Source organism: Stegodyphus dumicola, chromosome 6, assembly GCF_044657685.1.
Source record: "Stegodyphus dumicola isolate Sdum_Otavi_A_Nest chromosome 6, ASM4465768v1".
NCBI lineage: Eukaryota > Metazoa > Arthropoda > Arachnida > Araneae > Eresidae > Stegodyphus > Stegodyphus dumicola.
This window is the reverse complement of record NC_140773.1, coordinates 18,465,408-18,478,278: the sequence shown is the minus strand read 5'-3', so window position 1 is coordinate 18,478,278 and position 12,871 is coordinate 18,465,408. Positions and strand designations below refer to the sequence as shown.

The 12,871-nt window shown below is 33.6% G+C and overlaps 1 protein-coding gene across 1 annotated transcript in view; it reads right to left on the bottom strand.

Moving 5' to 3' along the window:
* LOC118196143 (organic cation transporter protein-like) overlaps positions 1–12,871 on the bottom strand; it is a 34,570-nt gene that overhangs the window by 18,520 nt on the left and 3,179 nt on the right. Inside the window, exons 2-4 of the mRNA XM_085818156.1 lie at positions 9,114–9,217; positions 3,891–4,045; positions 314–482 (exon numbers count right to left, since the gene is read on the bottom strand). Coding sequence (XP_085674282.1) covers positions 314–482; positions 3,891–4,045; positions 9,114–9,217 — 428 coding nt within the window. The remainder of the gene's footprint in view (positions 1–313; positions 483–3,890; positions 4,046–9,113; positions 9,218–12,871) is intronic.

Below are 12,871 nucleotides of genomic sequence, written 5' to 3'. Positions count from 1 at the left end.
ATGTCCCCAAATAATCTCCAGGTTTGGCTACGTTTAGCGATTTCTTGCCCATTTGGTGAAAAAATAAGTCACACGAATCGTTCCCAGCTTGGCGATATCTCGCCAAATTACCGAGATACTCACTTAATGTTAAGTAGACTTGCCCCTATATTTTTACTTTTCCGGCACAGCTTCTGTCTTTAGATGCTTTGCGTTGCATTACACAGAATAATACAACAATTTCACATATAATGGCACGAAAATCACCTATTTATGCACAAAACTCCCAACAATACGAAAACAGAGAAGAAAAAGAAACCATAATTAGACTTACTTCCAATAAAATAAATACACGAGAGTTACTGATGAAGTGATAAGTCCCAGCGTAACCCAGCTTCGGGCTAAATAAGCGATTAAAGGCAAAAAACAAAGACCTACTGTCCACGCAATATTTGTGATGCCATTCATTTGAGTTCTCACCTCGGGTGCCACAATTTCCAAAACTGAAAGAAAGAATTACAGTTACGATTGCTAAAACTTGAATTTTTAAAATACGTATCAGTTTAGACAATGCTCAAGAAATTGTTCAAGCATAAAAATATATAATATTTCAATGGGTACTTAAAAATCTGTATTTATAATAAAATTAATTATCTATTTTAGTAAAACAGGGAGATTTTGAACAATTGTTAGATCGGAATGTTATCATGCACAGTTGCATATATACTCGCTCACCCTTATACTTGTCGCCTTAAAAGCAATGATTTAACATAAACTGCTAAGACTTCTAAGAAGGACTTCCCTATGATTGAAAATACAAACTGCATCACTGCCTGCTACGCGGATGACACCTCCATTCTTACTAGTTCACTTAATCCACGACATGCCATGATCAGAATACAAAACTACACACACGAGATAGAGGAATGGTGTCGCAAATGGAGGACGTCCGTTAATGCCACAAAATCCAAATTATTACTGATAGGACGGCGCAGAAGAAAAAACACTGAAGCAGATCTGACCCTCTTTAATGAAACAGTACCCAAAGTCAGAGAGGCTACATACTTGGGAGTTCGTTTTAACGGCTCGCTTACATAGGGTCCTCACATTTCCATGACCATCGAGAAAGCCATAGGAGTTTCTAGGAAGCTCCGAAACTTTCTTGACGCCTCCTCACCACTGGATCTTGTTCGCAAGAAGGACATTTACACATCAATATTAAGACCCATCCTTACATATGCCTTCCCTGCATGGTACTCTGTTCCCCCCTCCGTATTAAATAAATTGCAGGTTTCCCAAAACAACTACTTACAAAGAAACACAGTAGCCCACTGGTTCGTTCGCAAAGAACAACTACACAGAGACCTTAAGCTCCAAAGTCTGGCGTTATTAATCAATAAATTAAATAATAATTTTTTCAAGAAAGCCATCACCAATGCGGAGGTAAATTATTCAGAGAATTTTAAGCACGAGCTCCTAGAAATTGGTATCAATTTAAGGCCCTATGCAACCCATATTTATCAGAATCCCCCGTAAATAATATTAACTTCTTTCAGCCAATTTTGAAGTTTCAAAGTATGATATTTTCATTTACACTGGCCTGGGCCACATCTACACAATCTTCCTGCAGTCCCTTGTCAAGGTGTTCCTGCGAAGCACTGTATGTTATGTCTCCTCTAACCAGGGTTATATGAGGTGCCTGTAATAGCGAGATATAATTCCTGCTGAAACAGGCATATCAAAAGTATCAAAGTATACTGCTAAGAGTATAAATAATTTTTAAAATGTAGTTAATTAAAATTCATTTACTTTTATATCATTTTAAAATAATTAAGCTGATAAAAGAAAATGTATATTTGTTTTTAATAATTCAACGTTATGAGAATTTGGATAATCTTTACCTTATTAGCTAACCATGAAATAAATATTGGTTTTCACATTAATGGGATGAATGAGTGTGCCGATTCTTGCGTAGCTGCTCAAGTATGTTATTATTATATACTGATTAGAAGCATAATAGTCATAGTTCTTCAAGTTCTTCTTCTGTTGTTTAGGCTACAGTGTTACGCTCATGGGTAATATTTTTCTATTGCAATTTCACTTAATTGTACCCTATCAGCCTACAAGCATCAAAGATGCATGTGATTGGAGCATGAACAAAATTACAAAAAGACAAAACAGTAGTTAACTTCATTACAATAACAATAACTCCATCGAAACTGGTAAATGGGGGAAACAATTAGTCCCTGGGTATCAAATCTTTAGTTCTCTATTGATTGTATAGGTTTTCTTCCTTCAAGGAGGAACATTTTAGCAAATGATACCTATTCATCTCAAAATTCTGATTGCACAAAATGCACAAAGGACTACCACATATACCAATGCGGTGCAGATGTTTAACGAAACAATCACGTCCACGGTCTCCAAACGAAATGCAGTAGATGCGTTGCATCTGTGAGAGTCTAGGATATTACTAATCGTGTTCCTCCAGTTCTTATTCTTAATTTCTTCAAGTAGTTTAATTTTTTTCTTACAGCATTTTTTACTTTTCTTTTCACAAATGTAATGACCCCCAACATTTACTTCTTCATTTTCAAAATTTCAGTTCTCTTTTCAGCTAGTTTATCAGCCATTCATTACCAGTTATAAGAAAATGAGCCATACCGGAATGTACTAAGAGAATAATAGAATGCAAACAGCTCTACACACCAACTCGAACTTTTTCGATCCATCAGTTATATATGTGAAGCCAATTATTCTTTGGATACCTTGAGTGGCAGCTGCGTTTAGCTCACCATCAATTGATGATGACTTTTTTAAGCACACATCAAATAACATTCAGTTCTAATACATCCTAAGTGGATAGGACTTATTGGTTTCAATAGTTCTGTAGGAATATTCAGGAGGGAGTGGTCTGATTTCAGTTTTAAAACCTTCTTCAAAAATACATCCAGATCTTTCAGTCTTCTAGGTCTAGAGATTCTTCAGTCTCCTCAGTCTCTAATTTCGCCTTGACTCTGCCGATGGCGATCTGATTAATTTCTTATATCGTGCTCTCTTCTGAAAATTACTCATAAGTAAGATAACCGGTAATAAGCTGCTTAAAGTGTCAGCACTGGGGGGGGGGACAGATGTAAACCGCATGTAATTTCCGAATTCTTAAATTCTTAGTTATGCACGCAGATATGATTTTGAAGTTTTGTCTTTTGTGGAAATCTAGGAGGACCATCAGGGCACACTTCAATTAACGCTTATTATTCCTGAACCACAGACGGAGAAACGCTGCTTTAAATCTTTTCTATTTTAAATCTTTCCACATCATAATGATCATAATTTCTTTAACTACTTAGCCATTTCTTTATTTATCGGCCTGTTCCTTAAAAAAATGTATTAATAATTATTGAGTCCATTTTAGCTAGTTTTAAAACTGCCACTAATACGTAGGAAAGTAGCACGGCAATTTCAGTAATAAAATAGAAAAAATTCAACCCCAACATTTTCAGCCCACCAGAAACCTTAATAGCTTTATAAGCAAACTCTACAGATTACTATGGAAATTAATAAGGTTCCCTTGCTGAAATAACTAATTCGTCTTTCCATCGGCGATCAAATTTTTAAGCTTGAATATAGACTTAATAATTATAGTGCAACATTATTTCCTAACTTCCGTAGTTCTTCAAAAGGATTTTGTAGTGGAAAAATAGTGCACTTTTCTAACAGACTAACCCTGGCTGTGTAAACCTGGTATTAAAAATAGACTTGAAAATTTCAAATTGGTTATTTTTATACTAAATGCGACTACTGCAACGTTACTCTTAAATATATTTTTGATTCCATTTTTGTTTTTAAAGTGTATGTAAATGCTACATAGAATAATATGTACCTTTCCTTATTTTAAAATACATACTTACCTATTATATATGGTAGCTGATACACAGAAGGCATGAGGCTTCCATTAATAGTTTTAAGGACTATGAAGGCTGTGAAGTGTTTCATCAAAACAGAACCTATGGCAGACACAGCTGTTACGATAATAGTTATGAAAAAAGTAATTTTCCGACCAATCCTGGAGAAAAAAAGATACCGCCTGTTATATATTAATAAAAAGTGCATTTAAAGCTACTAGTGACATCATTAGAATGTTGCCAACTATTAATAAAAATAGTTATTCTTTAACTATTACAGTTTTCATCTCGCCCCTCTTTGATTTTTTTTTTTTTTTTTTTTTTTTTTGCTTATTACGTGCTTTGCACTTGGACACTACACGGAAAAGGGGGTAGTACTAGGGCACGCTAGGGCTATCTGCCTAAGGGGAGGGATGCCTTCGTGGAGGACATTCTAAGGCAAACTGGCTCGTATACACGTTACACATGGGGAAACCACGAAAACGCCCATGCAGCCAGCCCGTTCGTGGGATTCGAACCTCGCACCGAACTACCAGTGTTCAGCGACTTTTACCGCTCGGCCCCTGGCGGGCGTACACGGAAAGGGAGGGATTCCCTGTGGAGGTCCTTTTAAGGGAAACTGGATCGTATCCACTATACACATGGGGAAAACCGCGGAAACGCCCATGCAGCCAGCCCGTTCGCCGGGACTCGAAACCCGGACCGAGCTACCAGTGTTCAACGGCTTCTACCGCTCGGCCGCCCTCTTTCATTATATTTAAAAGAACAGGAATCTAAAGAAGCGTAAACTTTAATGATAATATATATATATATATATATATATATATATATATATATGGTAAACATAGCAATAAACATGAAATTTGGAAACGGTAGATATTACTGTTATGGTTTTAGGTTTGGTTTATTCAATTAGGACAACTCGAGGGCTATGTGTCTAAGGAGAGGGATGCCTTCTTGGAGGACTTTCTAAGGGAACGGGCTTGCATGCAATATTAAACATGGAAAAAGCCACGAAAACGCCCATGCGGCCTACCTTTGCGTCGGGATTAAACTACCAGTTTTCAACGGCTTTACGGCTCTGGAGGCTTGCTGTTGTTATGAGATTCAAAGTAACAGCAAATGTTTTATGCAATAAATATTGCCCATCGAAAAGAAACTCCATGCATAAATTTGCCTCAAAATGCAGGTTATTATTAATTAACGCAACAAAGTTCAATTTTCTAAGGGAATCTGGCTCTTTGATAAATTGCACTCTCTAAAGCTACGAAAAGCCCCAGCCAGTCACTTCCAAACGAACCGAACTACGAGTTTTCAGCGACTTTACCACTCGGCCACTGGTGGGCGAAAACATGGAACGAATAGGGTTGGTTTAAGATTGTTTTTGCTTGGTTAGGTTTGTTGTATGTTGCGTTTGTCGGAGAGCATGCGAGGGCAGTCTGCCTAAGGGGAATCCCTTAGGCAGGTTTTCGAAGGAAAACTGGCTAGTATTCACAATGCGTATGGAAGAAACCGTATATTTGCCTTAGAATGGATGCCTTTGAAGAGGAGATCTAAAAACGGATTTGTATATACGTAATACATCTAGAAAACCACGAATGTTTGAGGCAGCCAGCCTATTCTGTAGGAATCTAAACCGGGACGGAATATCAATGCTCAGAAGGCAATTATGTAGAATGATCACTTCAAACTACTAAGATGTAAGGTAAACTAGTAATGTCATATACAGTTTTTCATCAGACATCTACAGGGAGCGATTAACTGGATGTCCAGCGTAAACGTTTTTACGAAGGCTTCTGCCTCACTGATTTAATTCAGTGTAGTGGATGAAACAATTTTCACACATGTAATTTATAAATTTTCAAAGGTCCAAAGATATGTTATTAATATTTTTATGAAGTTTTATTACTTTATAAAAAATTAATTAGACTAGAAATATTTTTATTATTAATTTATGTCTTTTTAATTATCAATTTATGTAAATCTTACGAGTTTGTTTATGTGGCAGTTCTAAAGCCTGCCACTTTTTCTAAGACATGAATGTTTTATAATTCTGTGAAGGAAATCTCCGTTTTGAAATATATATATGACAATAATATACATAAATATTATTATTATTTCTATTGCATATAAACACCAAACTTCTAATTAGTCCAAAGGGGCAATTTGGCCAGGAGGAATTACGTTGTGGCATTTTTCGCTGATTCACTACAAGCGTTGTTTTACTTTTCAAACTGTTGCCACCGAATACTATCGCCCTGTATTATATTTAAAGATATTAAATAATGAAGAATCTGCATATATGTATGCATATTTCCTGCATTGTGATAAAACTACCGTACCTAGAGCCATTGAATTTTGAATAACGTAAACCTTCTGCGAGTATAGGCATTTGGGAGCACAAATTTGAAATTTAGAAATTGTTTTATGATCGATTAAATATTTTTGTAAAAGTTAACGAATTTTTGATTAACAAACTCAAGGATTTAAAAGCGAGCATTTGCAACTTTGTGCAGAAGAAACATTTTTATCTCCAGCGCGCGAGACTGTGTATCGGAAATTCTAAAGATAACCTCATTTTAAACTTATTTTCCTATACTGTTCTTGAACTAAATTATATGGTGTAAGTGGAGTGTGTGATTATGGCAAGGCCTCGAGGGCTATCTGCCTAAAGGAAGAATGCCTTCGTGGAGGATTTTCTAAGGGGAACTGGTTCGTATACACGTTACACATGGGGAAAACTACGAAAACACTAATGCAGCCAGCCCGTTCGCGGGATTCGGGACTACCAGTGTTCAGCGACTTTACCACTCGGCCGCTGGTGGGCATGGTGTAAGTGGAAGAACATGATATTTAATAAATAAAGGTAACACACAAAATATTAAAAAAATGCCCCTTTGGACGTAATTTAAAACCTGAAACATTTCAGATTTTGTTTTTATTTATTTATTTTTAATCTCTTTTATACTTCTTTTTAATTTGGGTACTTGCTTGTTTTGTCCCCAGTATAGTAACTATCTATAATATATCAGTCTTAACTGCGCCATTTCAAAATTAATTCGTTTCAAGCCATCTAACATAACGCTGCAATGCAGAGATATTATAGCAATGAGATTAAATATTTCAACTGGATCCGAAACGTTTTGGTCTCTTCTCTTCACACGCCACTTTTCACTCCGCTTTGCACTGAACTTGCCGCTGGTACTGGCTATATTCAGAGATATTTTTCACAAGTCTATTGTTACTGATTTAAAACATATTTAAGAAGAAGGCGCTATTGTGCCCATGTCATTTATACTGAATTAATGAAAAATGCATGAAAACCATACATAAAAAGAAAATAATTTAATTTGGCTAGTTCTTCAGGTCTCCGCTTCTTTATCGATCTACTGCACCATTAACGATTTCCAAGTTATTACGACAAGTCATTAATCTATCTATTGAATAAAAGCTCTCCTAATTGTTACAATGATTATCTTCCAACCTACTACATATATACAGAGCGTGTTTACTGATTTTGAGTAGAATTTTCAATACAGTATTTTAAAAAAAGCAAATATTTTGGAATAAAAATGCCTGCCAACATAAATTTTATTTTAACAAACTTATTATCGGAAGTGAGAAACATCATCCGCTACTTTAATTTTATTTTTCATTTAAAAATTTCTCTATTCCATAATTCAAAAAACCTTGTGAAATGCATGGTATGAAATAAGTGCAAAATAAGCAACATTCCTTATCAGAAAGAGAAAAAACGTCAGTCATTACTCGTACTTCTATATGGAAAGAAGTCGCTAAGCTAATATTCGAAAAAGGTACGTACTATTTCTAATGATTCAAAGTCAAATAATCGTAATAAGAGAAACCCACCGATGCAGAAATCAATTGCAAAATCTATAAATACGTCTGTAGCAGCAATAAGTAAAATAATATACCAAGATTTACAACTTAAAAAAGCTAAATAAATATAATGTTCTCCAGCTTTTGCCGAAAAATGTGGCTCTACGTAGAACAATTTATACAACCTGGTATGTTCATTATTTAGTAGAAAATAAATCAAAGTCCATTGTGAATCTTGATGAAGCATGAGTTTAAATAACAGCCAAACAAAGAACTCTTTGCTATCGAAAACGAACAAACCTAGATTGTCAGTGTAAAGAACGTTTCAGTAAAACGTTTATGATTGTCGCAGGATTCTCCTGAACAGGAAATCAAAAATATCAAGAGTTTAAAAAAAAAAAAAAAAAAAAAGCTAAAATCAACTTAACGTTCTAATAAGAGGAAAATTTACGCCCGATATTTACGAGAGAAATTCCATTTCTTTGTCCCAATGACTTTCAAAGAGTAAAATTTCATCAAGGCAAATCAATATGTCATTCTTTAAAAAGCACCACTGCATTCATTGAAAAAAGAAAGATAAAGGTATTTCCTACGCCTTTTCAACGTATTCTTGCGAAGCCTTGTAATGTTTTACCTACTGCTGGGCGTTTTATCTCTTGAAAAGAGCTTTTTGTAAGCGTGAACCCACGGCGAATAATGTAATGAAACAGGAGTGGATATGGGTACTCTTAAAAAATTACTAAGAAAAGCGCTCCTATCACGGAAATCATCGAACATTAATGGATTATAAACATCAATTAAAGACTCCAAAATCCTTCAAAAAGAGTTTCTCTTTTTGAACACTGTTCCTGTTTTAACATGTTTGTTTTTACGTTATAAACATCAATTAAATGAATACAAAATCGTTCAAAATGAGTTTCACATTTTTAATACTTTGCTCATGTTTTTACATTATAAACATGAATTAAATGACTTTAAAAATCGTGCAAAGAAACACTCCTGTGTATAGTTTTTAGCTGCATACAGTTGCAAACATTTCGCTTTAAAATTCTTTTACGGCTGCCGAATATAGTCCTTAACTTTTAAATTAAAGATCTCGTTCAATTTATATCGTATCAGAATTTAATAACTCTTGCATATTAAATTCAAAAATACCAAAGCAGGAAATATTTACGCCATCGAAAATAAATATGTGTTTAGAGGCTCATTCATAGCTACGATCAAGGTAAATACAGAGGGCATAAGGGCTTTTGTGGGCATAGTGTATACAGTGCTTTGTTCCTCACTTTTCTAGTAACATATACATTACATGTCAGTCAGAGAAAAAATATTTGTTTTTATAAATAATGATATTTTCACATATATGAATCATTATTATTAAAGTCTTACCTATCAGATAAAGCTCCATACATTGGGGTTCCAAGAATGCTTCCCACACTAAACATTGTTTGGATGAATTTTGTATAATGATAATCACCGCATACTAGATCCCACTAATTATGAAGAAGAAGAATAAAAATATATTAATATGAATTGAATAAAAGGTTTTAAAAACAGCTTCTATCAACTAGCGTAGAAATCCTAACTTTTGTTTTCATTCCTTTTAATCTCTCTATTACAAAATAAAAAATCTGATCTGTACACGACATGAATTCCCTGTACGGAATATTAAATTATACGCATTTTCTTGCACTTCATTTAAACTTATTATATTGAATTAAATATACTTCGTCGATATCGCAAAAACCACAATAGAACAAATGCACGCTTTAAAATTCACTATTTTTGTCACACTCTGGCGCTAGGTTTACTTAACAACGCTACATTTCGCCCAGATTGTAACTCAGAATGCACAACATTTATATCATTTAAAGAATTATCTAATCGTTGTCACATGTTCTATTCAAATACTATAATAAATCGTAAACGATTAATCAAAGAAATTAAGCAAACAACACAATAAAGAAACAGATTTTCACAGACGATTCAGTATTTCTCATTCAATTCATTCAGTTCTCACTTTGCGACAAGGCATAAATGCATAAAAACTCTAAACATATATATTAAATATTTCGAAGTAAATTTTAAACACCTATTTCCTCGAATAAATTCCAGAATGGATTAAGCATGATTTAATTCGCAATAACAAAAGAAGGCTTTATCTTTCTTGTTGCAAAGCTTAGTTTTTTAAATTAGCGTAAAATCCGCTATTCTGCCAAGTTTCGAATGTAAACAAACATGTCCGAAACGACAAAATTAATTAGGCTTACCTGCACTTAAGGAACTTTTAAATTGCTATAATATTTCATTTTTACTTCCTTGTACGAAGTAAAAAGGAAGTATTGTAATCGCGAAAAGTTTCAGGCAGCATATTTCAACGAAAATATCCATTTTGACCGCTATCGAATGCAATTTAACGATGTTTTTGCGTGATATCTGTACGTAACGACAGAATAAAATACTCTTTTCCTTCAAAAAAATTATAACACTGCTTTAAAATTAATTATGAATAGAATTTTTCTTGGCGCTACGAACGTATATACGTGCGTACGTACGTATCTCGCATAACTCAAAAACGAGTAGCCTCAGAAAGTTCAGATTTTGTATAAAGGACTGCTATAACATGCAGATGTGCACCTTGTATTTTGGTTGCAATCGGCCGCTTCAGACGTAAGTAAATATATTTATATATATATCCACTCTATTAGCCGGCTCAGTGATCTCAGTTTCTTTACTCTTATATGTTTGTAAATTGTACATTTTTTGCTTTAAAAATGATTGAATTATGTTGTTTTTATCTTCCGGTTAAGGATTTTATGCCTTTAGTAAATCTGTGTGCAATAGTTTTAGAATTATCAGCAATTTTAAAGTTGTTTAATTGCCGCTAAGCCTGTTTTTGATGGCGGCCATTGATTGTTTACATCTGAAACAGCAGACTAGTGGATTTGTCGTCAATCTAGAGAACCTTGGCTTCGCAACAACAAAGATAACACCTTCATTTATTATTGCCAATTAAATCATGCTTAATTCTTTCTGGAATTTTTTCGAGGAAATAAGCGTTTGAGATTTACTTCGTAATTTTTAATATAGATATTTTGAGTTTTTATGTATTTTTGCATTCTCGCGAAGTGAGAACTGAATTAATTAAATGAGAAATACTCAATCGTCTGTGAAAAAGTGTTTCGTTTCTGTTTTGTTTGCTTAATTTCTTTTATACATAGTTCTAGCTTTATTATAATATTTGAATAGAACATGTGGCAATGATTAGATAATTCTTTAAATGGTATACATTTTGTGCATTCTGAGTTATAATATGAATGAAATATATGTCGCTATGGTAAACAAAGTGAATTTTAAAGAATGCATTTATTCTATTGTGGTTTATGCGCTGTCGGCGAAGTAGGTTTAATTCAATATAACAAGTTTAAGTAAAATTCAAGAAAAAATGCGTATAATTTAATATTCCGTACAAGGAAGTCATGTGGTGTACACATCAAATTTTTAATCAAGCGTTAACAAATTATTTGAAAGTTAATAATCATGAGTACAGGGATTTTGACTTTCTAGAACCGGAAACAAGAGACATGTATATATACATATATATATATATATATATATATATATATATATTAAATGTTGTATGAACTTAAATCCATTTAGTGCATTAGTAATGCCCTCGCTAGGATTCTATTGTCGGAACTTCTGAGTTCTAGCAGGTCATGTGGTGAAGGAATAAATTCTTTATATGTCGTTTGTAGGTTAAAGCAACAAGAATCAGGGTAATATTCAAAAATTTGCAGGACTAACTTCGGAGGTTCTATATTTAATCCTGCAAATTTATGAATGTAGCTTTAATTTCTTCAATAATCGTTATTCGGCGTGTTATTTTAACTCAGGTCAAGATAACTCTGGTAAAGAAAAATCAGGGTTATTGAACGTTTTAAACCAATTACTTAATTATTTCACTACGGATTTTAATAGCTTTGCGTTGAGAAAAGAGACCAAGCGAAACCTGAATAAATTGTAACATTATAAGGTATTTTTTCCTCATTTGTTTATGCCTTCGATATGTAACTAACTGGAAGCATACTCGACGCGTATTCGAGAGGTCCAGGTTTCGAGTCCCCACAAGAGTACTGCACATTTTTCATGGCTCCTGTTTCAAAATAACCTAATGACTCTACAATATAACTAATATATATATATAATGTTGTAATGTTGTCTGATCTTAAATCCATTTAGTGCGAATACAAGTTATTATTACTTGCGTAATTGCTGCAAAGTTAGTTAATAATAATTTATTTCCTAAACAGTATTGATTAATTGATTATATTATCTCCTAAGTTTAATTAAAGTAGAATTATTTTAAAAGTGTGCATCCATACTGGTAAGTTAAGATGTTTTGAGGTAATTTGAAAGCAAAATGTTAATAATGTTTTAACGGGGACTAGAGTTAAATCCTCACGAAGAATAATATTTCAATTGTAAAAGGAAAAATTAAAACATGTAATCATTGTCATTGATCGGAAATTAGTTGACTTTTCAAGGGGTACAAACCAACTCCCGTTCAATGAACAATAATTGATAAAAATACGTAAATACGAAAGTGTTTCGTCTTTACTCGAGTTATAAGTTAAAGCCAAACCGGCAATTATAGTCAGGCCAAAAATTTCCGCGAATGGTAGGAATTATGAACCAATGCTGATACTCAAAGAACTTATTCTCATGAAGCATTTTAGTCAATTCAATTTGGAGTAAAAATCAATTACTGTAGAGAAATCCTGTAAAACTCGAGTAACCGTCCCCGACACTTTCATCTTTATGCATTTGATTACTATATTATTTGTAGAAATTAAACATTGGAAATTGTCATTATGAAATCGAATTCAAAGTAAAGTTGAAATAAACATAGAAGATTATAAAAAAGATAAATAATGCAAACTTTGTAAAAACAAATCAAAGAAAATATAAAAATAATATAAAAATAATATAGAAAATAATATAAATAAGATCAGTGAATGTACATGAAGATATAAAGGCCAGAAAAGGTATTAAGTAACTTACATTCTTTCTAGTGGGGGAGTTGGCAAAGTGTTCTCTTCGTGTCTGACTCAGAAGTGTAGGGTGTCCGAAAATTCTTAGCGGCA